The following is a 24,961-nucleotide window of genomic DNA, read 5'->3' as shown; positions in this document are numbered from 1 at the left end:
GTATCCCATATCTGTATCACTGTATCTCTGTAACTGATCTGTATCCCATATCTATATCACTATATCTCTGTAACTGATCTGTATCTCATATCTGTATCTCTGTATTTCAATAACTGATATGTATCTCAGTATATGGAGGCAAGGGTACTGTCTAATGATTTCAAAAATAATCACTATACTCATCCTTTTAACCATACTTACCATATTTAAATACACTTTTCTTATCTTTAAAATATTATCATGCTCATTCAAAGTCACATATACAAAATCATTAACCAAACATTTTAATATAATATCAACACGTGAATAAAATCCATTTCGAGGAAATCACATTAAATTCATTTCAAGAAATCATTAAATCAAAACATTTAAAATACTTATTCCGCAAACATGCTTTACTATCATAATTAACTCTAAAAATAGGTTTCGTATATTCCACTCACAGTGACAACGTCCAGACTCGGTGTCGACAACGTCCGCGGGTTGATTCTCGTTCGCGAATCCTCCTAATCAAGGAAACGACATAATCATTTTCCGTAAATTGAAGTACAACTAATTTATATAATAAATCTCGAAACGAATATCTATCGACAATAAACTATTCCCGCATGCACAAAATTACCGAAATACCCCTACATACCAAAATTACCAAAATGCCCCTATCATCATTATTTTACCAACTTATCCTCAGACATCATTATTTTACCAAATTATCCTCAGAATCTTTAATTACCAAATTGTCCTCAATTCAGATCACATAAATAACCACAATGTCAAAAATTACGAAATTACCCTCGGAGCGTAAATTTACAAAATGTCCTTAATGACTTAAATTACCGAATTACCATCGTAATCTCAAATTATCTCACTGCCCTAACTCAAAATTACCAAATTGTCCACTGATTCATAAATTACAAATTCAACCTCAAGTTTTATGAATTTACCGAATTGCCCTTGAATTCAATTTTACCAAAATACCCTCATATCAAAATTACCAAATTAACCTCAAAATCATAAATTACCAAATTTATCCTCAATTACAGCAATTACTAAAATACCCACAAAATCTGAAATTACAAATTTGCCCTTAGACTGTGAAATTACCAAAATACCCTTGCCGGACAACGGTCACCGGAATTCATCCGACGGCGACGGGAAGCTCAGAACTGAAAGTTCAAGCCACGCTGAGTCCAATGGTGGCGGTGGTGACCTCCCATGCGCAGCGATGGCTCCGGATCGAGCTCCCGAAGTCGTGAAACCATCAATGGCCGATCAACGGCAAAACAACGTCCCTGGCATCAGTGGTTAGTCGGAAAATGATGCTGGTGACATGAGGAGTAGAACCAGCTAGAAGTGTGCCCAAACTCCGGCGAAATCGACGGCGGCGAAAACGGGTTTGGCCGCGAGTTTTCGAGTTGAAATCGCCGGCGTTCTGGTCGGTTTCCGGTGACTAGGATGGCATGGATACGTTGCTCGTCTCTCAAGCTTCAAATCGGTACCAAGCACGGCCGGTGAGGTGGCCGGAATCGGGAGATATCGCCGGGTCAAGGTCGCGGGTTTCCGGGTCGGATCCGGGTCAAACCAAGTCAAACACTCTCTTCCTCTCTCTCTCGTCTCTTCTCTCTCTCTCTCTCTATATGTATATCTGGGTGGAGGGTCAAAAAATTGGGTCTAGGGTATTACAGTAGGAAATGCCTAAATATATTTTCTTTGAACAATTGCAACTGTTGCTTTGTTAATTTTTCCCGGATGGCATTAACAACGACATCTAATTTGCACATACTCGTGATACGCCTGGGAAAGTGATCAGCATTAGGTATCTTCATCATTCCTGGTTCTTTTCTTGGTCCGGGTGGGTTATGCAATGGTATTTTTTATTTGCCCATTTATCTGGTACAAGTTAAAAGTATTACATGTTAATAAATTATGAACAAAAGCAAAAAAAAAAAAGGGCAGCACCACTCGCGCTGTCTCTTGGTGCGACGGGGTGCTTGTCGCACCAAGAGGCTGCGCCAAGCGCGCGTAGGCTGGCACGCAGCTCGCTCGCGGCATGCGCATCTCGCGCACGAGGCAGCAACTGTTGCACGCGAGATGCGCGCGGCATGCGCCTATCCCTTTCCCTTCCCTTTCTCTTCACTTTCTCTTCCCTTTCCTTTCCCACATGCATCTCACCCACCACCGCCATTAAACACCAACAACAGCCCAAACAACAACAACAACAACAACGACAATAACAACTCACCTAGGGTTTCCAATTTTTGTCTTTGATTTTGGAGATCTCCAAAGATTTTCAACGTGATTTAGCTTGTTTCAGCCGCCGACAACTTCCTCCGCTGCCGATCTATGCCACTGACGATGTATACGGGATTCCGGTGATGAGATTTTGGTGACAGGGGGAGGAATTTGGTTGAGGGAAACGTGAGAATGATGAGGGCAATTTCGTCCACAATTTGGTGATTTGGCTAATGTTGATAGAAAAAATTTGGGGGGGTTAAAATTGAAAAACGCTAAAATTGTATGGCTATTTTTGTAAATTTCCCATTAATTATAGGTTAATGAACTAAACTGATATTTTTGTCAATAGTAGTTAACACGTACATCAGCTACAAGGGATATGACAGAGTCCTATAAAAAATAATAATAAAAGAAATCATTAATTAAAGATCTCCAACGCTTCTCCATAACCCCAAATTACAATCTGTTGAAAAGGTCTCAACTATTTTATCTCCAAACTCACAATTGTATTACCAACTTTTATTTTTATTTTTAGGAAAGTAAACCTTGCATTATGAGTTAAAAATAGTCAATAATACACTGCTACAAGAAGGCTCAAATGCAATACTTAGGATAACTTAAGTTTCAAGTCTCGTTCACTATAGATTTTTTTCTTTATAACCGAATTGAAGAGTGGTTTCACACATTAAGTCTCAAAAGGCATTGGAAAACATTTTATGGAATGACTACCTAACTCAAATTTATAAGGTGAAATCACATTTCATCAAAAAAGAAAAGAAAAAAAAGGAAGACACTATAATGCCCCCTACAACTATACCCACACCTACAACAACCATTTCAACCACAGTACAACAAGACAATTTAGCATCGTAATACAACCTCACAATCTGAACTTAAAATCCAGTGACATTATTAAAAGGAAAAACCCGCAACAAATTGCTCTCCTAGGTGATTCACTAATAAACCCACGACGAGTTATCAGAAACCTTAGCACATAAACTATTAGAACCACTCAATGCCTCTAACACATGCATACCCTCTTCGATTTGCCACTGGGGCGATGATACACTTTTCTGTTAGAAATCAGGAAATGTACCAATGGTTGAGCACCCTTCGAGCGAGTGATGACTCCAGAATAAGAAAGAAAAGAGAATAAGACAGAGATCATAAAGAGAAGGAATTTTTCATTCATCAGCATGCCTTACACAATATTCCTTTTTGGGATATATAGCCCGTGACTCCTCTAGAGCATTAATCTAAGGATAAAAACAAACATGAGCTGGCAGTTGTAAAATATCTAAAACAAAATTTAAATAATAGCTAAGAAGAATTATCCATCCATCCTTGCTGTCATGGTTCACGTGAGGTAGTCTTTCATCCAGTCTGGTTGTTTCTTGGTTCTCTCAGGTCTAGAATTGAGTTGTTGATTTGCTTCTGTAAAATCATTACTAGGCTCCTTGTCCACGGGCTTGGCTCCTTCTTCCTCTCTTGGCAAAATGGTCAGTGGATCTAATTTGATTGGCAAGCTCGTATCATTCCCCCTCTCTTGGAAAGTGCAAAGCAAGATATTGTTGACAAAAAGCTCCAAAATTTTCCCAGGTTACGTTTTAAGGAGAGCTACTTGTCCACTGCACAAAGACTTGTGGGACCAATTTTCCTTTGCTGTAACACTGTGCGAGTAGCATAAATAACTGTTGGTAAAGACAAGGGGTGATTGTCGATGTTGTATTTTGGTAGTGGAGAAATTTTGAGAAGAGTGGAGCCATGAAATGGTTTAAGTAAGGAAACATGAAAAACATGATGAATTTTCGATGCCGGAGGTAACTCAAGCTTATAAGCAATAGGACCTATGCGAGCGATTACTGTAAAAGGTCCATAGTAGCGTTTGGCCAATTTATGACATGAATGTGAAGCTACTGTGTACTGGCAGTACGATTGAAGCTTGACCAGCACCTTATCTCCAACAGAAAACTGAACTTCTCGGCGATGAGTATTAACTTTTTGGGTCATTCGATGTTGAGCTTGACGCAAGTTATCTTTCAAAGATTTCAACAGTTTATCACGCTCGAGAAGGATTTCATCCAAAGCTTGGATTGAAGTAGAGCTTTTCACATAAGGAGGAATTGTGGGCGGAAGTCTACCAAACAATGCCTGATATGGAGTCATGTTTAAACCGCTATGGTAGCTGGAATTGTAACAGAATTCTGGCCAACTAAGAAGTGAAACCTAAGTCTTCAGTTTGTCTTGTGTGAAGGCACGAAGATATTGCTCAAGACTGCGATTGACAACCTCCATCTGGCCATCTGTTTGCGGATGATAGGCCGTGCTGTGGTGTAGAGAGGTGCCACTAAGAGTCAACAACCGATCCCAAAACTGACTCAAGAACACAGGATCGCGATCCGAAATAATAAAGCTAGGGAAGCCATGAATTTTAACCACAATGTCAATAAATAACTCTGTAATTTTATGGGCCGTGAAGTTACCTGGTAATAGACCGAAATGGGTCGATTTCGTCAGCCTATCTACCACAACCAAAATAGCAGAATAACCGTGAGACAAAGGCAGTCCTGTGATGAAATCCATAGTGATTTTGTCCCAAACCAAACTTGGAATAGGTAATGGTTAAAGAAGACCAGCATAGGCTTTAGTTGAATACTTTGTTTGTTGACATATTAAGCATTCTATGACAAATTTTTCAATATCACTCCGCATGTGAAACCAAAAGAAATTGGCTGACAATCTAATGTAAGTCTTGTTGATGCCAACGTGCCCTGCCAATGGGGTTGAATGAAACTCCTTTAATAAGGCTGCTTTCGAAGAAGATTCAACACTAATTTAATATTTTCCTTTGTAGAGAAGTATTCCATTATGAATGGAATAGTCAGCCGTGAACTGCCCTGAAGAAACTTGGTGATGAAGCTTGAGAAGGTCATGACAAATCGAATTTTCCCGCAATAATTCCTTAAGGAGATTGAAGGAAGGGCTACTATGAAGAAATAAACAAAAAGAGCTCGCATACTTGTTTTCAATTGGCTCTATTTCTTTGGAGGCTGCATGGACTCGGGATAAGGCATTAGTCGTTCGGTTTGTAGGCCCGGTTTATACTCAATCCGAAATTGAAAACCAAGTAACTTCCGCAGATAAACTTGCTGATCAGGAGTCTGGATCACTTGTTGTAGTAGTTCCTTGATGTTTCGATGGTCTGTGCGTATTACAAAGAACCTGCCCAAGAGGTATTGCCGCCATTTGGAGACTGCTTCTACAATCGCATGCAATTCTTTTAAGTAAGTGGATGAAGCTCTTAGTTTTGGCCCAATTGTTTTTTGCTGAAATAAGCCACTGGATAGCCCTATTGCATAAGGACTACTCCAATTCCTAAGTTACTGGCATCTGATTCAATCACGAACTCAGAATCAAAATTGGGTAATTTGAGCACCGGAGCTTGAACCATTGCTTGCTTAAGGGATTCAAATGTTGTTGTGGCTTCAGGATTCCGTTGAAATGCATCTTTACATAACAAGTCGGTTAAAGGAGCGGCCAAGGAAACGTAGCCATGAATGAACCGTCGGTAGTAGCCCGTAAGGCCAAGGAAATCTCTCAACTGCTTGGTAGTTTGCGGCAGTGGCCACTCGAGCATGGCGGTCACCTTTTGGGGATCAGCTTGCACTCCCATAATAGAAATAATGTGACCAAGATATTTAATGCTTGATTTACAAAAGAGACATTTGCTCAATTTAACAAAAAAATTAATGAATTTGCAAACATAATAGTACCTGTTCAAGGTGAATTAAATGGTCAGCCATGGTAGCGCTATAAACCAAGATGTCGTCGAAGAAGACGATCACAAATTTTCGAAGATAGGCAGCAAATATCTGATTCATAGTGGCTTGGAACGTCGAGGGCGCATTCGTCAAACCAAACGGCATAACAAGAAATTCATAATGGCCTTTATGTGTCTGAAATGCCGTTTTGTAAATGTCTCAAGAGCGGACTTGAATCTGATGGTATCCAGCTCTCAAGTCTAATTTACTGAAGACCGTAGCCTTGCCAAGTTCATCAAAGAGTTCGTCAACAGTAGGAATCAAAAATTTATCTGGGATTGTAACTACATTTAGAGCACGATAATCCACACAAAAGTGATATGTGCCATCTTTCTTTTTCACTAAAAGCACTGGGGAAGAGAAAGGACTTTGGCTGGGTCATATGATTCCTTGGTCAGACATCTTTTTAATTAGTTTCTTCATTTCATTCTTCTAGAAGTGTGGATATCGGTAGGGGCATACATTGATAGGGGAAGTGTTTGGAAGGAGGTGTATTTTGTGGTCTATAATTCTGTGTGGTGGAAGGGTTGTGGGTGATAAAAATAGATGATGATATTAGTGGAGAAGGTCACGGAATTGGGGTGGTAAATCAGTTGGAAATTCTAATTGGGAAGGAGGTGTTTGTCTTGGAGAGGACTCTATTGGCAATGAAGATAAAGGTTGAAGAGCACAAAAACTTGAAATTGCAATGCTGTGGACCAGTGCCCTAAATTGATTATAAGTGACTAAAGTTGGAGATGTAGATACGTCACCTCGAAGAATAATCGATTTTTCATTAAAAGAAAATTCCATGGAGAGCGCCGAATAATCATGCGATACCCTCCCTAATTGTTGCAACCACTGTATCCCAAGAACAATGTCAACTCCCTTGATAGGCAAGACAAAAAGGTCCAATGGAAACTTTGTGCCTTGTAGTGTTAAGTGAACTTGCTGACAAAATTGAGTGCACAACAAAAAATCACCATTTCCTATGTAGACGCGAAATGGTGTTGTTGGCTGAATGGCGATGTCGGCGCATTCCGCCACTGATGGCTTGATAAAGTTATGAGTGCTACCATTGTCGATTAATACTTGGAAGGTGTGGTATCCAATCCTGCCCTGTAAACGAAGGGAACGAGGATTTGCTTGTCCAGCGAGAGCATTTAGACTTGAGATATCGCCAGTGACAGCGGATTCGTCTTCGTCTGGTGGTTCCCCTTTTTTGGTCGGGTCTAAATTATCATCGTCGGCTCTGATAAGTAACAAGAACCAGTGACAGTAACGGTGATTGGGATTGTACTTCTGGTCACAAGAGTAACAGAGACCTTTCTCGCGTCTCTCGTGTAGCTCAGTAGGGGATAATTGACGGATGGGTAAATTTGGAGTGGGGAGAAGTGCGGGTAAAATGTTTGTTTTATTGTTAATGTGTGGTGGTGGAGGTTTTGATGATGGTGGGTTAGCACTTATGGTGGAGGAAATTGGAAGGGAAGGCATGGGTAAAGGAACGGTTTTGGTTTATGTGTTTGTAATGGAAGGAAATATTGACTGTGGCTGCCATTTAGACTAGGAGCAATTGTGTTGTTTAGTGTCATTAAATTTGGCTTTAAGCGCTCGAGCCATAGCAAAGGTTTCCACGAGTGTTGCTGGCCGATTAAAGAGAAGTTCTCGCCTGATGTCCTGCTGCAGGCCGGTTATGAAAAAAACTGATGAGAAGTTGCTCGGAAACGCCATTAACTCTGTTCATGAGTTATTCAAAAGCCGATTGAAATTCAACGACAGTGGTGGTTTGGGTGAGTTTAGACAGCTCGCCTTGTGGATCATCATAAAGGGTAGTTGCAAAACGATACTTCAGATTAGCCAAAAATTCTTTCCAAGTTGTGAGTAAATTGTTGGATTTCATCCACTGATACTAGCCTACTGCTCGACCCTCCATGTGAAAGGAAACGATACGGAGGCATTGATGTTCTGGAGTACCATGAAACTCGAAAAACTCCTCCACTCGAAATAATCAGCCGTATGGATCAGAGCCATCAAAACGTGGAACTTCCATCTTCATGGATTTGACCATAGGAGAGATATCTCGCTCGTCGAATGGAATAGATGAAAGTGGTGGCACTACTAGTGGTTGTTTTAAAGAACCAGCCACATTTGTTGGAGACTCACGTATTTTAGATAGAAATTCAGCAAAACGGGAATCTACTGCAGTCATAAATTGCTGCATCATCTAGTGAAAGGATAAGGCTTGTTTGTCAATTTTCTCACTAAGTTCCTTTAATGTGATGCTCTCATTAGAATCGGCCATGGAAAGAGTCAATGAAAGCACCAATGATATACTTTTCTACTAGAAATCAAGAAATGTACCAATGGTTGAACACTCTTCGAGCGAGTGACGGCTCCATAATAAGAAAGAAAAGAGAATAAGACAGAGATTAGAAAGAGAAGGAATTTTTTATTCATCAGCATGCCTTACACAATATTCTTTTTTGGGATATATAGCCCGTGACTCCTCTAGAGCATTCTAAGGATAAAAACAAACATGAGCTGGCAATTGTAAAATATCTAAAACAGAATTTAAATAATAGCTAAGAAGAATTATCCATCCATCATTGCTGCCATGGTTTACGTGAGATAGTCTTTCATCCAGCCTGACTGTTTCTTGGTTCTCTCAGGTCTAGAATTGAGCTGTTGATTTGCTTCTGCAAAATCATTACTGGGCTCCTTGTCCACGGGCTTGGCTCCTTCTTCCTCTCTTGGCAAAATGGTCAGTGGATCCAATTTGATTGGCAAGCTCGTATCAGCGACACCATCAACAGTTACCCAAACTACCTCCTGGAATCGCAGAGACAACAACCAGCAAACTGAACACCAACCAACAGTAACAAATAATAATCTAGAAATACAAATATAAAGATACAATAATGGAAATAAATGAAAAGTAGAGATAAAAACAGAAAAATAAAATAAAAACGAAAAAATTTAAAAATACCAGTACCGGCCAGAGAGAGGAGACGCCCTCCTCGTTCGGGAACGCCGGCATGAGTTTCAACAATTACAATAAACGAGGTTGCTGGCTGCTAACTTCTTCCGGAATATGGCGATGACGACCAAAAAAGTTGGGGTGATCAGTGGATCTGAAAGCTTTAAGAGCAGTGAGATTACTGTTGCCGTCAGTGCGCCTTATGCACAGTGGTTTGACCAGAAACGATGATGTCTCACCACCTTGACAGTGGAACGGCCGGGATGTGGTGGCTTTGCTGAAGGTTGACGGCAGAGGAACGGCAGCTGCTGCTAATGATTGGTGCGCGACTGATGGTTGAAAAACAAGAACTGCTGGTTAGTTGTGGCGAGGGTGTGGCTGCTAAGGTTTCGTGCGACTACTCTTCTTTTTGGGTCAATATTCTTAAGTACCTTGCAATCACTCTACCAATTTCTAGTTAAGAGCCAGTGCACTTTCGGATTAATTCTTGTCTAATTTAGAACAAGAATTAAAGACTGTTAAATAGAAACGGTTTCCATTTTAATTAATCTAATTTTTTTATTTAGTTTCTATCCGACATTTACTGTGATAGGCAATGAAATTGGTGCAAATAAATTACGGACCAACATTGTTTAATCTCATTGGACAGATCGTTATAACTCAATAGTACAGCAGGTAAAATATCTTTTTCAAAATCTTCCACCTGCCAAATTTCACTATCTAAGATATTTTGCCACTCTTCTCTAGTTTTTTTAACCACAACAAACCCCAGATAGTTTTAGCCGCAAGTGGCAACATTCTGGTTTAGACAATTATTTCTACCAATTTCTTCTAATTGTTCGCACTCTAAACGAGATCGATTGAGAAAAGCAAATCGTTTAAATAGCGACAACATTCTGGTTTAGACAATTCTTTAATGAAGATAAGATAGAATTATTAATGCGTTGATGAAGTGAATTCAGTTCACCTAAATTAGGAGTAGAACCTTCTAAATTTTCGATGATGGCTTTCGCAATTCGAAACTCATCGAAAGGGTCCGAAACACAAACCCAGATCCTAACATTAAAATTGTTGATTACATCTGCATCGTTGTAAGCCAATTGAGCAAGAGTTGTCTTTCCGATACCACCCATCCCTACGAGAGAGATGAGTTGGATGGCATTTGGTTGTTCAGCAGTTTCACTTAACAACTTGCCCTTCAGAGCATTTTTCTCCTCATTTCGACCACACACTTCAGACACATTAATTAAGGCAGTACTTTGCGTCCTCTCAGATTTATCCTCCTTACTTCTAGTGACACTCAAATTAAAAGTATCTTTCTGGCTAGCAATATCATCTAAAGTTTCATTCATTTCTTTTATCTTTTTAGCAATATCACAACACAGAAAGAGTTGTTTGAAACCAAAGCAAGAGGCAGCAGGAAAGAAAGAGATGCATACCTTCTGCAGGAAAGAAAGAGCATTATCAGCATCAACTCCCTCGATTTGCAGTTTGAGCCTGGCAGTATTCCACTCATCCAATACATCTTCAGTGTCGTAGGATGCGTGTTTGAGCTTGTCTAAAGAAATTTCAGAAATATGTTTTCACTACAACTGTTAGATGCATGAATAAAACAGAGGACGATACAACATCAGATTTGACCACTGATTGAATTGCTGTTCATATGACTGCAGTTAAAAAAAAAAAAAAACATCGATGAATACCAAAACACAAGTCACTGTCGTTAATATTTCTCTTATTAACGCAGGTGAGATTACCTTGATGAATGGAGGCGGTTGGTGTGTTCACTGGGCTCAAAGTACATGACTGCTGGAGATGATGCTGCTTTTGGAATGATAGGTTGGGCTGAGAGTTTCATGCAATCATTGTTTCCCAGGTGGTTGTAGCTAACAGATAATTTGGCACCCACCAGCCAATCAATTTCATCACAATCAGAAACCATCTTTTTCCATAAAGTGCTTATAACGATCAAAACTATATATATACCTGATTCCAGCCCTTACAAGAAAATAAACCATAACAGACTTCATCTTTGTCTTGCCAATCTTCAATTCTTCATCTCTTCTACTGTTGCTCCGAATGGCGAAAACAATAAGCGCTGCAAACAAAAACGAAGTTAAACAAAAGAAAGGCACAATCTTTTGCTTGTCTAAAAAACTTCAACCGAACAACAAAGCAAAGAGCAAGGTTATCAAATTTAAGAACCTAAAATCTCAGCCTCCTTAATTTTCTCCAAAGAAGCAAGAAGGTTCACCATTGTACCTTCTCCATCATAAGATCCAACTCTATTTAATGATTCTTTAGTGAGCCAAAAAATTGGCTTGTTGCACTTTGTCCTTTGTGGCACAGGAGATTCATCTGAGAACAAAAATTAAATCAATAAAGTGACTCGCACTTGATTAAGATTTAATCAAAAAATTTAATAAGAAACTCTTGATTGCTATGAAGCCAACAGTGAGAGTTCACTGTTCCTACGCCACCCCACAGGCATACTCTAAAAATAAGCCAAAAAAAAAAATCCGAAGAAATTCTGATTTCCAAATTGACCGACCAAAGTTAAAAAATGAAAAGAATAAGAATCTACAGAGCAGTACAAACCAATTCAATTTAAGATGAACAATCTACAGAACCATGAGATTTGTGGAATCATTTGAATCCTCTTCAACACTATCCTACCGACTTTATTTCAGACGACAATCAGAACATGCTTTAACATTCCTAAATCTAACTTTCGAGCCAATAAGGTTGACTAATAATTCAGAATATGGATAATATAGAAACTTGAATAGAACTCCTCCCATATCATTCAATCCTGTCTCAGGTATGTAGTATTCCCAATAGCACAGAGTGTAACTAATTAAAGGTAATTGCTGGCTTGCTGTATCCTCTTTGGCCTAACCTTTCTTGTTTTATAGAAAAATTATATGAATTTTGAATCTAGACAAACTTGCCTCTAAATATTCTACTTTGAGTGCAGACGATGTTTTATCTTAGTATTTGCAGCAAAACTTAAATAATTTAAGGTCAAGTAGTTGCTTTGATTAAAGATTAAAATATGGTCAAAGCGATAGGTAAGTCAAAAGTGAAATTAAAAAAGATTAAAAAGTGTTGCATATACTTGACCAAATAATATATGTGATACAGAATTAGATGCAATATATTTTCTACATACAAATAAGAAAAAAGAAGAAAGAAAAGAAATTAACTGAGATTGATGGGAACCACAGCCATTTTCTTGTGATGAATATATTACAGATGAAAATTTCTGCTTATACCAGCAGAAGTGTTGCAAAAACTGATAGCGGTAAAGTCATGAAATATTAATATGAATATACCATTAATTTCTCCAAAATGAATTTTACTTGCATCGTACTAGTTATAGAGGAAATCCTAAAGTACTTATCCACTGAAAAAGAAATAATCGGTGTGATTATAGGATTCAAACAATTAAATTCATCAAGTAAAAAAGTTAAAGAAGAGAAGAAAATACCTGTCAGTCAATGGTAATTAATTGCTGCTGTTACTGAATTCAATGACGGTCTATTTGGACATAGCGACTATCAATTATGACGGTAGGAATGCAAGAGATCTTTGACCGATCATCCCCTGCAGCCTCTTTGAAACTTTTTTCTAAAATAGGACAATCATTAATCTCCAATTTCTTCAGTGTTGTGCTCCGAAGAACTTGGTCAGGCAACATTTTCAATTTGCTACAATCTCTAATAGCCAAAGAATTTAGTTGAGGCATGATTGTAATATTTTCTTCTATAAACTCCCATTCTTCCCATCCATCTAAACTCCAAAGTGTGAATTTCTTCAGTCTAGGAAAGGCAATAACTGAAGATGAAGATGAAGATGAAGATGGAGATGGAGATAGAGATGGAGATGTGCCATGCATATGATCACTTTCTATCCCCAAAACTTCATCGCCCACTCTTTTTATACCATGCATTTCCCATATATCAAGAACTTCAAGGGATTGCAATTTTCCTAAAGGAGGCATAATCTCACACTTTTTGCAGAATGAGAGACATAACATCCTCAGCTTGTTTAATGACAGTATCCAGTTGGGGAACCTAGCCTTGACTTCATAGAAAGATATTTGTAATGACTCTAGATTTGGATGCGGTCTTAAGGCTTCAATAATTGCTTGATGGTTTACTTCGTCTTCATCTTCTTCCTCTTCCTTGTCAAATTCTAATTCCAAAGAAATGAGGTTCTTCTTTTTCTCAAGCTCTGCATTTTTGGCCCCATCAACATCTGTCACATTCCCTAACCCTCGAATCTTAAGAGACCCTCGGAGATGATTCATGTGTCTCAAACCATCAAGATTACATGCTTTACTACCATATTTGCCACCACCACTCACAGCAACAAACTCACTTAATGTCCTAAGACCCGTTAAACTCCCCATTCCTTTTGGCATGTACTCTAAATCATCCTCATCAAATATTAAATGCCTCAAATTAACTAACTTTCCTATGTTTTGAGGTAATCTTTTAAACTTGCTGCATCTTCTGAGGTCTAAGTTTTGCAAATTAAATAACTCGCAGCATGTCTCAGGCAATTCTTCTATTCCTACAAAAAACAATTTCAGGTATCTTAAATGTATCAACTTTTCAATCCCATTTGGTATTCTCTCAATTGCATCATCCCCATACTTCCCAATTCTTAATGCCCTTAAGCAAGTCAGTTGATCAAAAAAACTTGGCATGTGCTGCAGTGAATAGCCTTGAATTAAAAGGCTACGTAACTTTTTGGCATTAAATATTGAAACAGGAAATGAAGCATTGTAGTGAAGCACCAAAATTGAATGACGGAGTTTCTCATAACAAATATTTCTCAACAACGGCGGCTCGCCAACACTGCCAACTTCCATTGCAGCACATTCCACTTTAGTGAGAAGTTGTGCAAAACCATGCACTATATCATGCATTTTATATCTTTTAACATTACCTTCTTCATCTTTCTCAAACTCCTGGAAGAAAGATCTCTTGGCTAACAAGTCAAAATACCTTTCACCAACCATCTCCATCTCCATCTCCATCTCTTTATTACCTTTCTGATCAATATAACCTTGAGCCATCCATAATTTAATCAATTCATCCCTGTCCACATAGCATTCTTTTGGCAATACGGCACAGTAGGAGAAACATCGTTTAATCTCATTGGGCAAATCGTTATAACTCAATAGGAGAGCAGGTAAAAGATTTTTTTCAAACTCTTCTACCTGCCAAATCTCACTATCTAAGATACTTTGCCACTCTTCTCTAGCTTTTTTAAACCGCAACAGACTCCCGATGGTTTTAACCGCAAGTGGCAAGCCTTTGCACTTCCATGTAATCTTTCTACCAATTTCTTCTAATTGTTTGCAATCTGAACGAGATCTATTGAGAAAAGCAAATCGCTTAAATAGCGACCAACATTCTGTTGGGGAAAAATTAGGTTTTTAAAATTTTTATAAAACCTTTTGAAGATCGCTCTCATATAATATATAAGAATTCGTATTCTAGAAATCGTACCTTGAAAATCCGAGTTGGCTTTTTCCGCTGAAGTGATTTAGGCTCCTAGATCACGATCTGCCACCACCACTCCTGTTAGATCACGATCCGTCGCCACCACGCTTGCTAGATCACGAACTGTCACCAATGATCTTCCAGGTTATGACTCAGGTTCGATCTGCACTTGACGTGTGGGCGCCTTTATCACTACCAAAGCAACTAGCACGAGAAAATTTTTCTCTCAATAAATAGAGAGAAAAATCTTTTTCTCTGATCTGTATAAAGTGGCTTCCGTCTGTTTCTTTAGAGAAAAATAAGCCTTTTATATCACCCTTTAGTGAAAACCCTAGGCTCCAAATAATCAAAAAACAAAACCCACGTTATTTGCTTTTTCAATAGGGGACCTACCTTGTAAAATAACATAAGGCCCCTTATACAAAAGCTAATTAAATGGAGCCTCCCACTAAATGATATATTTAGACTTTTGACCCAAATAACTAGTTATCTTACTTATTAGTCCAGTAGTGGTGCAGTCAATTAAATGAGCTAACCCGGGGATCATTTGGGAACATACAATAGTGGCTACAATAATTAGGCCTGTAATTAAAGTAGCCCAATTATTTAATTCCAAATCTACTCCACTAAAAGATTGGAACTGACTTCCATAATTGTATGCTCGAATAATAATTCGTCCCAAGCCACATTGATTTCTTTACTGCACAATCCTTTGTACCACATCGTTAATTAAATTGATATCTCAACTGTCCAATCAATTTAATAACATCTTATTCCTTGATCCTTACTTGTTTTCTCTAATGATCATTTTCAACATACTAAATATGTCGACACACTCTGGCCAGAGAATTCTATGATCAAGTGCCGAAAACCCATCAAGAGATGTGTTGTACAAATTCTATATTGTTAATCCATAACTCCAATACTCATAATTGCTCCCACCAAGATACCGGGTAATCTTGACCACAAGGATGTGTCGTGCCCATTGGTAACTCAAATGGAATAACAATTACAATCATGAAATCATAATTAACTCAAGATTAAGATTACAGTAAAATCAACGCCTATGAGATTTAATAAGTCTGACAGTTATTACAAAGTTAATTAAATCTCATATGTGATCCTGTTCAATGTAGTCGTACTACATCAATAAATTCATATATGATTAAGACAAATCATTCAATGAATTTATTACAGTCTATACCTAAATAAAGTGCCCAACTTTATTTATCAACTGCGAACTAAATTTATTTAATCATAAGATAACTTGTATTTATGTCTTCTGTGAATCCACATGGTGATCACATAAATACATATAATATGATTAAATGGACTTTAATACAAGTATTAATGCAATTAAGATATTTGAATAAAATACCTCATTTATTTTATTAATCAGAAAAATAGTTTATTACAATTAAATAAACACATATGCTTTTAAAGAGCATATTTTCCCAACAATCTCCCACTAGCTCTCAAAGCATATCTGGCATATTGCACATGCTCTAGGACTCTAAGTGCAGGTTATAAAGGTTTCCCACTAATGGCAATTGTAATAAGATCTGCCATTTAGCATCTAATGCCATTTGGGGTACTGTCATATAACCTTTCTACACTATTCCCTTATAAGATGATACTTCCTTTCAATATGTTTTGTTTCTTGTGGTTCCTTGGTTCCTTAGATTGAGCTACCGCACCACCATTATCACATAAATAGTTTAAGGGGTGCAGTTACAACAGGTACCACCTCAAGATTTCTTAGGAACTTGCGAAGCCATATAGCTTCTTTTGCAGCTTCAGATGTAGCCACATATTCAGCTTTAGTTGCTGAGTCTGTGATACAAGATTGTTTCACACTGATCCAACTAATAGCTCCACTTCCCAATGTAAACACATAGCCGGAAGTTGATTTTCTGGAATCCTTATCTGACATAAAGTCAGAATCAGTATAACCCACTGGAATGAGTTCATCACCAGAATACACAAGCATATAATTTTTAGTTCTTTTCAGATACTTTATAATATGCTTGACTGCAGTCCAGTATTGAGGTCCAGGATTAAATTGATATCTGCTAACCATCCCTACCGCAAAACAGATGTCTAGCCTAGTGCAAAGCATGGCATACACGAGACTTCCCACAGCATCTGCATAGGGAACTCGTCTCATTCTCTCTATCTCTTCAGATGTTTTAGGTGATTGATCCTTAGAGAATGTAATTCCATGTCTGAATGGTAATAAACCAGTCTTGGAATTTTCCATGCTAAATCTAGCCAATATCTTATCGATATAGACCGCTTGAGACAAGGCTAAAGTTTTACTCTTCCGGTCTCGTAATAACTTGATACCAAGAATATAACTTGCCTCCCCCAGGTCTTTCATATCAAATTATTTTGCTAACCAAATCTTTATTGTAGTCAATACTCCTATATCGTTTCCAATCAGGAGAATATTGTCTACACAAAGAACTAGGAAAGCTACAAATTTTCCCTGAATTTTCTTGTACACACATGGTTCATCAATGTTCTGAATGAATCCAAGTGATTTAATCGCTTGATCAAATCTGATGTTCCATGACTGGGATGCTTGCTTCAATCCATAAATAGATCTCTGCAACTTACATACCATGTGTTCTTGGCCTTTTTTGTATAAATCCATCTGGTTGCTGCATGTAGATGTTTTCTTCAAGATGCCTGTTAAGAAAGGCAGTCTTGACATCCATTTGCCAAATTTCATAATCTAGCACTGCAGCAATGGAGAGCAGAATCCTGATGGATTTAAGCATAGCAACCGGAGAAAAGGTTTCCTCATAATTGATTCCTTCTTTCTGAGTAAACCCTTCGGCTACTAATCTTGCTTTAAATGTTTCCACCCTTCCTTCTTCTCCTCTTTTTCTCTTGTAGATCCACTTGCACCCTATAGGTTTTACCCCATTTGGTGCCTCTACAAGTTCCCAGACTTTATTGGAATACATAGATTCCATTTCTTGATTCATGGCCTTTTTCAAAATTCATCATCTCTATCTATTAGAGCTTCGTTGTAACTAGTGGGATCTTATACATGTTCATCTGAGGTAGCCTTATAGGTTTCTCCCAAAAACATGTATCTTGCAGGTAACCTAGTTACCCTCCCACTACGACGAGGTTCTAAAAGTGATGGTTGTTCAAGGATAATCCTGTGCTGATCAGCTGGTTGTTGCTGTTCTTCCTGTTCTATAACAGGTGTTGAAAGCTGAGCATCAACCTGATCTCTCTCTTATTTCTCTAGTTTTACCTTACTCTTAGGTTATAAGTCATTATATAGTCTTCCTCAAAGAAAGTAAAGAATATTTCTATAAATACATTCCTATCTTGAGGACTATAATTCAGACTTTCCCTTATTCCTTTAAGATACCTAAAACATGCAAGCTTCTGAACACGAATCCATCTTCTCTATCTCTGATTCTAGTAAACTCCAAATACGAATGTGTCTCAAACTATGTTTGTGACTTTTTCATAATATCTTGGAGTAATAGACACCGAGATAGATGAAACTAAGTTCAATAAATTTTGTAGTTTCAAATACTAGTATCTGGAATCAAAAAGGTAAATGATAAACCACTTAGTATATATCTTGTCTTATCCAAAAGAATCTTGTTTCTCCATTTAATTACACTATTTGTATCATAGTGTTCATTGACAACCAAATAGTGCTTGAATTCTCCATAGAGATATTCTTTGTTTCGATCATATCGAAGTTCTTTTATGTTCCTGTCTAATTGCTTCTGTCTTATCCACGTACTCTTTTGAATTTCAAAAGCAATGGAATCATGACGCACTTAGACAAACATAAATAAAATGAATATTCATCAACAAGATTGATAGAATACTCATAACCTCTTATAACATGTAAACTGATTTGTCCGTATACATTTGTATGCGCTAAATCATCAAATACAATGTTATGCTTTTATCTCAAAAAGAGCATCCTTATCATATTACTTTTCTAAATAAGATTTATAGAGTTACAATGATCAATCTTAATAGGCCAACAAGTCTATCATTAATCATTTTCTTAAAATCTTATTATAGTTTATATGACTTAGGCATAAATATCAGAGGTGATTTTTGGTTAGAAGAAACATTTCTTTTCTTAGATAAATGCATATACTTTTTATCATTATATCTTACTTTGAATAGATCAATGGACTTCTATGATATAAATTGTCTTTATAAATAACCAAAATAAATAATAAATAGAGGATCCAAAAAATAACAGTGTACTCCTGTTTATTAAAACAAGCCACCGAAATTAAATTCCTCTAATATAAAGACAAATATCAAAACTAAAGTCTTGTAAAATTGATCTAGTCTTTCAATTGATATAAACTAGCATGTCCTCAACTGCTGTTTGATGTTTTCTTCACTTAATCTCTTGGTTTCCTGAAAACCAAATAAATGAATTACAAATAAGATTAGTTATCTCAGAATTCATTATTGTATGATGCAATAGAAATCTGAACTAATTAGGAAGCTTAAAGATTTCCTATACCTGATTTTAATAATCTTAGGACAATCTTTCTTCCAGTGACCCTTCTGTCCACATTTGTAACACTTGCCTTTTGGCTTGCCACTTCTTTTAGTGGACAGTTTGCCGATCCCAACTCTTGCTTGCTCATTTTTGTCTTTCGACTTAAGCTTTAAAGAGAATCCTTTTTCAGGAAGTTTTCTGCTATGATAAAATTCTTCTATAGCATGTAGTTCGTGCATTAATTCAATTAAGGTCATATCTTTATTGTTTAAGATATAACTGACCTTAAACTCTTTGAATGTATCAGGTAAAGATTCAATCACCATGTTAATCTTTGATTTATCATTGATTTGAACACCATGAATCTCTACCTCATTCAAATAGTCTATCATTTTGAGGACATGATCACGAACTTTTGTGCCCTCTTCCATCTTAGTATCCGTAATACATTTCAATGCTGCTTCTCTGGCAAAATGGGTATTTTGCCCAAACATCTGATGAAGACTAGCCATTATTTCAGTGGCTGTTTCCATGCTCCGATGTTTCTTATGCAGTTCCACAGAAATCGAAGCCAATATATAGCGCTTAGCCATTTTGTTAGCTTCGCACCATTTCTCATAAGGCTCCCTCTGATTTCTATAATCGTATAACGATGGTTCAGGAGGGCAAGGCTGAGTCAAAACATATTTGCTTCCCTTAGCAGTGAGAATATTAAATAGATTGCGTTTCCAATCTAAATAATTTTCGCTAGTGAGTTCATTTTTAACAAGGATAATTAATAATGGGTTGATGGAAGACATTTTCTGAAAAAAAAAAAAATAGACATGCATAAATACTTTGAAACAATATTCACAATAAATGACAAAAATGCAAAAAACCATAAATGCATTTTAATTTATTGTAACGACAATCTAGTACCGCTTTGACAAGCTATCCGTTGGGGAAGTCATGTCTACACTTACTAGACCCAATTATCCATTAGATTATTTACTTTCATGTAGAGACATGATAAATAATTATCGTTATCCCTTTAGGCCTAAATTTGTTAACAGAGCTTCGTTGGGAAGGTTAATAACAAACTTTAGTTGAGTGTATAACCATTGTTTCAATCTACGTATTTTTCATATCAATAGTCACCGTTGGGGTGAACAATCGATTAAAAAATATTTCAATTTTATCTTTGAAGAAGTTCATCAAATAAAATATCTAATATATATACCCTCCGAAGGGAGCATCACCGTATCATGAAGTCGAGGTATATATATAATTTTATTATTGAACTAACAATGGAGCCCGTGGGAAAATTATCTTGAATTTTCCCTCTCCCACTCAATATTTTAAAATTGGTTTTTTTTTTTTAAAACATACATATTGTTAATTGCATGCTTCCTATAATATTATCTAGATGATATCAAATATTATTAAGCATATGCAAATTTCAAACAATATAATGAAATTCATTATTAATGAATGACATGTATCATTATGCATAGAGTGGCACTTCCTATTCTATATGACATGTTATCATGGCATATTATCATCCAAAACATAACATATAGAAAAATAATTAAATAATCTTAATTCATGGCTTTCCTAATAATGAAAAATACATTAACCTAAGCCTAATCTTCATTGGGCTTCTTGTCAATGTCCATCTTCCATAATCTTGTCTTTGTTAATGGACTAGGGGAAATTGGACTTTTAAATTTATAATTGGTCCAATTTTACTTTTGAAAGAAAATAAAAAAATTTTTTTTTATTAAAATAAAACTTTTAGACCAAAAATAAATTTAATGTATTCAATTTTATCTATGCATTTTAATCCATTAAGCCCAATTAAAATTGGGCCTAAAACTAGGATTCATTAAGCCCAAAACTGTTTTTAGACTTAAATGCAAAAAATTAAAATTTTCTGCCCAAGTGAAAACTTATGGAACCATAGGGACCTCCATGATAAAAACCATGAAACCCTAAATCCATATTTTTCTTTCTTTCTTCCCCAGCCGCCATCTCCAAAAACCTCCAGCCACTGTTCACTGTTTCACACCGGACAGCCGCCGATCTCCGACACATCTCCAACCGCTGCCGCCTCGCCGGAAACGCATCAAACCCGCGCGTGCAACTGGAAGCCCTTGCTCACGCTGCTGGTTGCACGCTGCAGTTGCTGGTCACAGCGTGCTCTGCGGGCTTGCAGCGCGCACGTGGCAACTGCTGGGCGTGCAGCGCGCGCTGCTGCCCATGCGGGCCGCGCGCTGCTCGCGCAGCAGCGTGTGCTGCTGGCCGTTGCTGAAATTTCCGTCCTCCATTGTTTGCGCTCGTTTTCCAGTGATGATGCTTCGGTGATTTACAAATTTTCAATTACAGTAAAATAAATCAAGAGGGAATTATGGTGATAAAAAGCCACCCCTCTTGTTACAGATCCAAACGAAAAATACAACGGAAAATCTAACCATGAATTAAGACAAATCAAAACATGCTTTATTCATATATTAAACAATTAATATATATCTGAATAAATTGTGTCACTCTAATACATAAATTTCAAGAATGATTTCATACGAAATTCTTATATATTAATATGAGATGGCTCTGATACCAATTGTTGGGGAAAAATTAGGTTTTTAAAATTTTTATAAAACCTTTTGAAGATCGCTCTCATATAATATATAAGAATTCGTATTCTAGAAATCGTACCTTGAAAATCCGAGTTGGCTTTTTCCGCTGAAGTGATTTAGGCTCCTAGATCACGATCTGCCACCACCACTCCTGTTAGATCACGATCCGTCGCCACCACGCTTGCTAGATCACGAACTGTCACCAATGATCTTCCAGGTTATGACTCAGGTTCGATCTGCACTTGACGTGTGGGCGCCTTTATCACTACCAAAGCAACTAGCATGAGAAAATTTTTCTCTCAATAAATAGAGAGAAAAATCTTTTTCTCTGATCTGTATAAAGTGGCTTCCGTCTGTTTCTTTAGAGAAAAATAAGCCTTTTATATCACCCTTTAGTGAAAACCCTAGGCTCCAAATAATCAAAAAACAAAACCCACGTTATTTGCTTTTTCAATAGGGGACCTACCTTGTAAAATAACATAAGGCCCCTTATACAAAAGCTAATTAAATGGAGCCTCCCACTAAATGATATATTTAGACTTTTGACCCAAATAACTAGTTATCTTACTTATTAGTCCAGTAGTGGTGCAGTCAATTAAATGAGCTAACCCGAGGATCATTTGGGAACATACAATAGTGGCTACAATAATTAGGCCTGTAATTAAACTAGCCCAATTATTTAATTCCAAATCTACTCCACTAAAAGATTGGAACTGACTTCCATAATTGTATGCTCGAATAATAATTCGTCCCAAGCCACATTGATTTCTTTACTGCACAATCCTTTGTACCACATCGTTAATTAAATTGATATCTCAACTGTCCAATCAATTTAATAACATCTTATTCCTTGATCCTTACTGGTTTTCTCTAATGATCATTTTCAACATACTAAATATGTCGACACACTCTGGCCAGAGAATTCTATGATCAAGTGCCGAAAACCCATCAAGAGATGTGTTGTACAAATTCTATATTGTTAATCCATAACTCCAATACTCATAATTGCTCCCACCAAGATACCGGGTAATCTTGACCACAAGGATGTGTCGTGCCCATTGGTAACTCAAATGGAATAACAATTACAATCATGAAATCATAATTAACTCAAGATTAAGATTACAGTAAAATCAACGCCTATGAGATTTAATAAGTCTGACAGTTATTACAAAGTTAATTAAATCTCATATGTGATCCTGTTCAATGTAGTCGTACTACATCAATAAATTCATACATGATTAAGACAAATCATTCAATGAATTTATTACAGTCTATACCTAAATAAAGTGCCCAACTTTATTTATCAACTGCGAACTAAATTTATTTAATCATAAGATAACTTGTATTTATGTCTTCTGTGAATCCACATGGTGATCACATAAATACATATAATATGATTAAATGGACTTTAATACAAGTATTAATGCAATTAAGATATTTGAATAAAATACCTCATTTATTTTATTAATCAGAAAAATAGTTTATTACAATTAAATAAACACATATGCTTTTAAAGAGCATATTTTCCCAACACATTCTGGTTCAGACAATTCTTCAATGGAGATAACATAAGTGGATCCAATCATTCGAGCAACTGTCTCCTTACGGGTGGTAGCTAAAATCTTACTTCCACGATGTCCATTTATTAGACAACGTTGGAATGATTCCCATTTATTGCCATCTTCTGTCCACACATCATCTAAGACGAGCAAAACTTTTTTCCCCGCAATAGAATTATTAATGCGTTGATGAAGTGAATTCAGTTCACCTAAATTAGGAGTAGAACCTTCTAAATTTTCGATGATGGCTTTCGCAATTCGAAACTCATCGAAAGGGTCCGAAACACAAACCCAGATCCTAACATTAAAATTGTTGATTACATCTGCATCGTTGTAAGCCAATTGAGCAAGAGTTGTCTTTCCGATACCACCCATCCCTACGAGAGAGATGAGTTGGATGGCATTTGGTTGTTCAGCAGTCTCACTTAACAACTTGCCCTTCAGAGCATTTTTCTCCTCATTTCGACCACACACTTCAGACACATTAATTAAGGCAGTACTTTGCGTCCTCTCAGATTTATCCTCCTTACTTCTAGTGACACTCAAATTAAACGTATCTTTCTGTCGGGAAATATTATCTAAAGTTTCATTCATTTCTTTTATCTTTTTAGCAATATCACGACGCAGAAAGAGTTGTTCGAAACCAAAGCAAGAGGCAGCAGGAAAGAAAGAGCTGCATAACTTCTGCAGGAAAGAAAGAGCATTATCAGCATCAACTCCCTCGTTTTGCAGTTTGCCCCTGGCAGTATTCCACTCATCCAACACATCATCAATGTCGTAGGATGCTTGTTTGAGCTTGTCTAACCAGAGTCTCACGTGTTCCTCCTTCACTTGCCTTCGCTCTGCATCAGCCAGCACAGCTTGAATGGCTTCTAAATTGTCTTGCAGCCTTTTCACTTCTTTTTCGACGCCCGTTACCAGCCTCACCTGTTCTTTTGCCTCTTCAACTGCCGTTGAATTCAGCTGCTTTAAGACAGCGGACACGATCGCATCAACCATTTTGAAAGTTGGAAGCTTAAAGATGAGAGAATGAAATTTGTGAGTTATAATTTCTGGACTTACATGTATGCAGGAGAAGACTTAGATAACATATAGGTGAAAAACAATCGGAGTTGACTCCGAACAATCGAACTGATCGCTTGAATGGGTTCGGTTTGGTTCGGTTTGCTTTCGTTTCAGATTACGAAATAATAAATTAAATAAAAATAATAGTAAGATAAAATTATTATGAAATAATTATAGTTATGTGAAATGTTCATTAGAATAAATTTTTTATTTCTCCACTAAATAATTTTTTTCTCTTATAGTTTTTTATATTTCTTACAAATTTATGATCAATGATATATTTATTTTTAATTATTTACTTCATTTTATTTATGTGTTATAAAAAATACTTATTTCTTTATTTATATAGATAAAAATTATTTTTAAATTATTGTTGAATCTATTATTTATTTTTTTTATTTTTTATATTATATTTTTAATTGATAAATAATTTAATAAAACTATAAATTTTAAAGAAAAAAATTTAAAAAAACCGAATGATCTGCCCAATTAACGTCGCACAAATATCCACATTTTCCTTCACATAATTAAGTGTTGCATCAACTTTTGTTAAAAATTCTCCCCTTGCGACTAAGTAGGGCCCATCGCCTAAGCCGCCGCATCAATTATTAACTTGGAATGGGGACGTGTGGATAAGCACGAGTATCCAACGCGTGGGGACAAGATTATATAATGCATTGAATTATG

At 36.8% G+C, this 24,961-nt stretch overlaps 1 protein-coding gene and 1 long non-coding RNA gene across 15 annotated transcripts; one reads left to right on the top strand and one right to left on the bottom strand.

Annotated features, from left to right (window-relative positions):
- The first annotated feature begins 3,490 nt into the window (after nt 1-3,490).
- LOC127903772 (uncharacterized) lies at nt 3,491-8,885 on the top strand. Its single transcript, XR_008056535.1, has 2 exons — nt 3,491-3,601; nt 8,664-8,885. It is a non-coding gene; the product is annotated as an uncharacterized LOC127903772 (long non-coding RNA).
- Nucleotides 8,465-24,390, bottom strand: LOC102620195 (putative disease resistance protein RGA3). Of its 14 annotated transcripts, none has more exons than XM_052444590.1 (7): nt 23,191-24,390; nt 12,503-14,442; nt 11,218-11,370; nt 10,999-11,110; nt 10,770-10,898; nt 10,452-10,679; nt 8,465-9,341 (listed from the first exon to the last, which is right to left on the bottom strand). In XM_052444590.1, the coding sequence occupies exons 1-2, from the start codon at nt 24,206-24,208 to the stop codon at nt 12,542-12,544; spliced, it is 2,919 nt and encodes a 972-aa protein (XP_052300550.1). In that variant the 5' UTR covers nt 24,209-24,390; the 3' UTR covers nt 8,465-9,341; nt 10,452-10,679; nt 10,770-10,898; nt 10,999-11,110; nt 11,218-11,370; nt 12,503-12,541. The 14 variants fall into 14 exon arrangements, with proteins under 14 accessions (XP_052300550.1, XP_052300548.1, XP_052300553.1 ...); XM_052444588.1 differs by having other exon boundaries at nt 11,016-11,110; XM_052444593.1 differs by having other exon boundaries at nt 8,465-8,893; nt 9,022-9,341; nt 10,770-11,110; nt 11,275-11,370.
- Nucleotides 24,391-24,961: the final 571 nt, after the last annotated feature.

The sequence above is a fragment of the Citrus sinensis genome, chromosome 7, assembly GCF_022201045.2.
Source record: "Citrus sinensis cultivar Valencia sweet orange chromosome 7, DVS_A1.0, whole genome shotgun sequence".
Taxonomy (NCBI): Eukaryota; Viridiplantae; Streptophyta; class Magnoliopsida; order Sapindales; family Rutaceae; genus Citrus; species Citrus sinensis.
Note: the sequence above shows the minus strand (reverse complement) of the source record. Positions and strands in the feature narration are given on the sequence as shown.

What these genes read in the sequence shown, in the direction of transcription:
- LOC102620195 (XM_052444585.1), bottom strand. Translation starts at nt 24,208, where the DNA reads ATGGTTGATGCGATCGTGTCCGCTGTCTTAAAGCAGCTGAATTCAACG. An exon ending in CATTGAAGAATTGTCTGAAC is followed by an intron (nt 14,443 to 23,190) that starts CAGAATGTGTTG and finishes ATTTTTCCCCAA; the next exon opens with CAGAATGTTGGTCGCTATTT.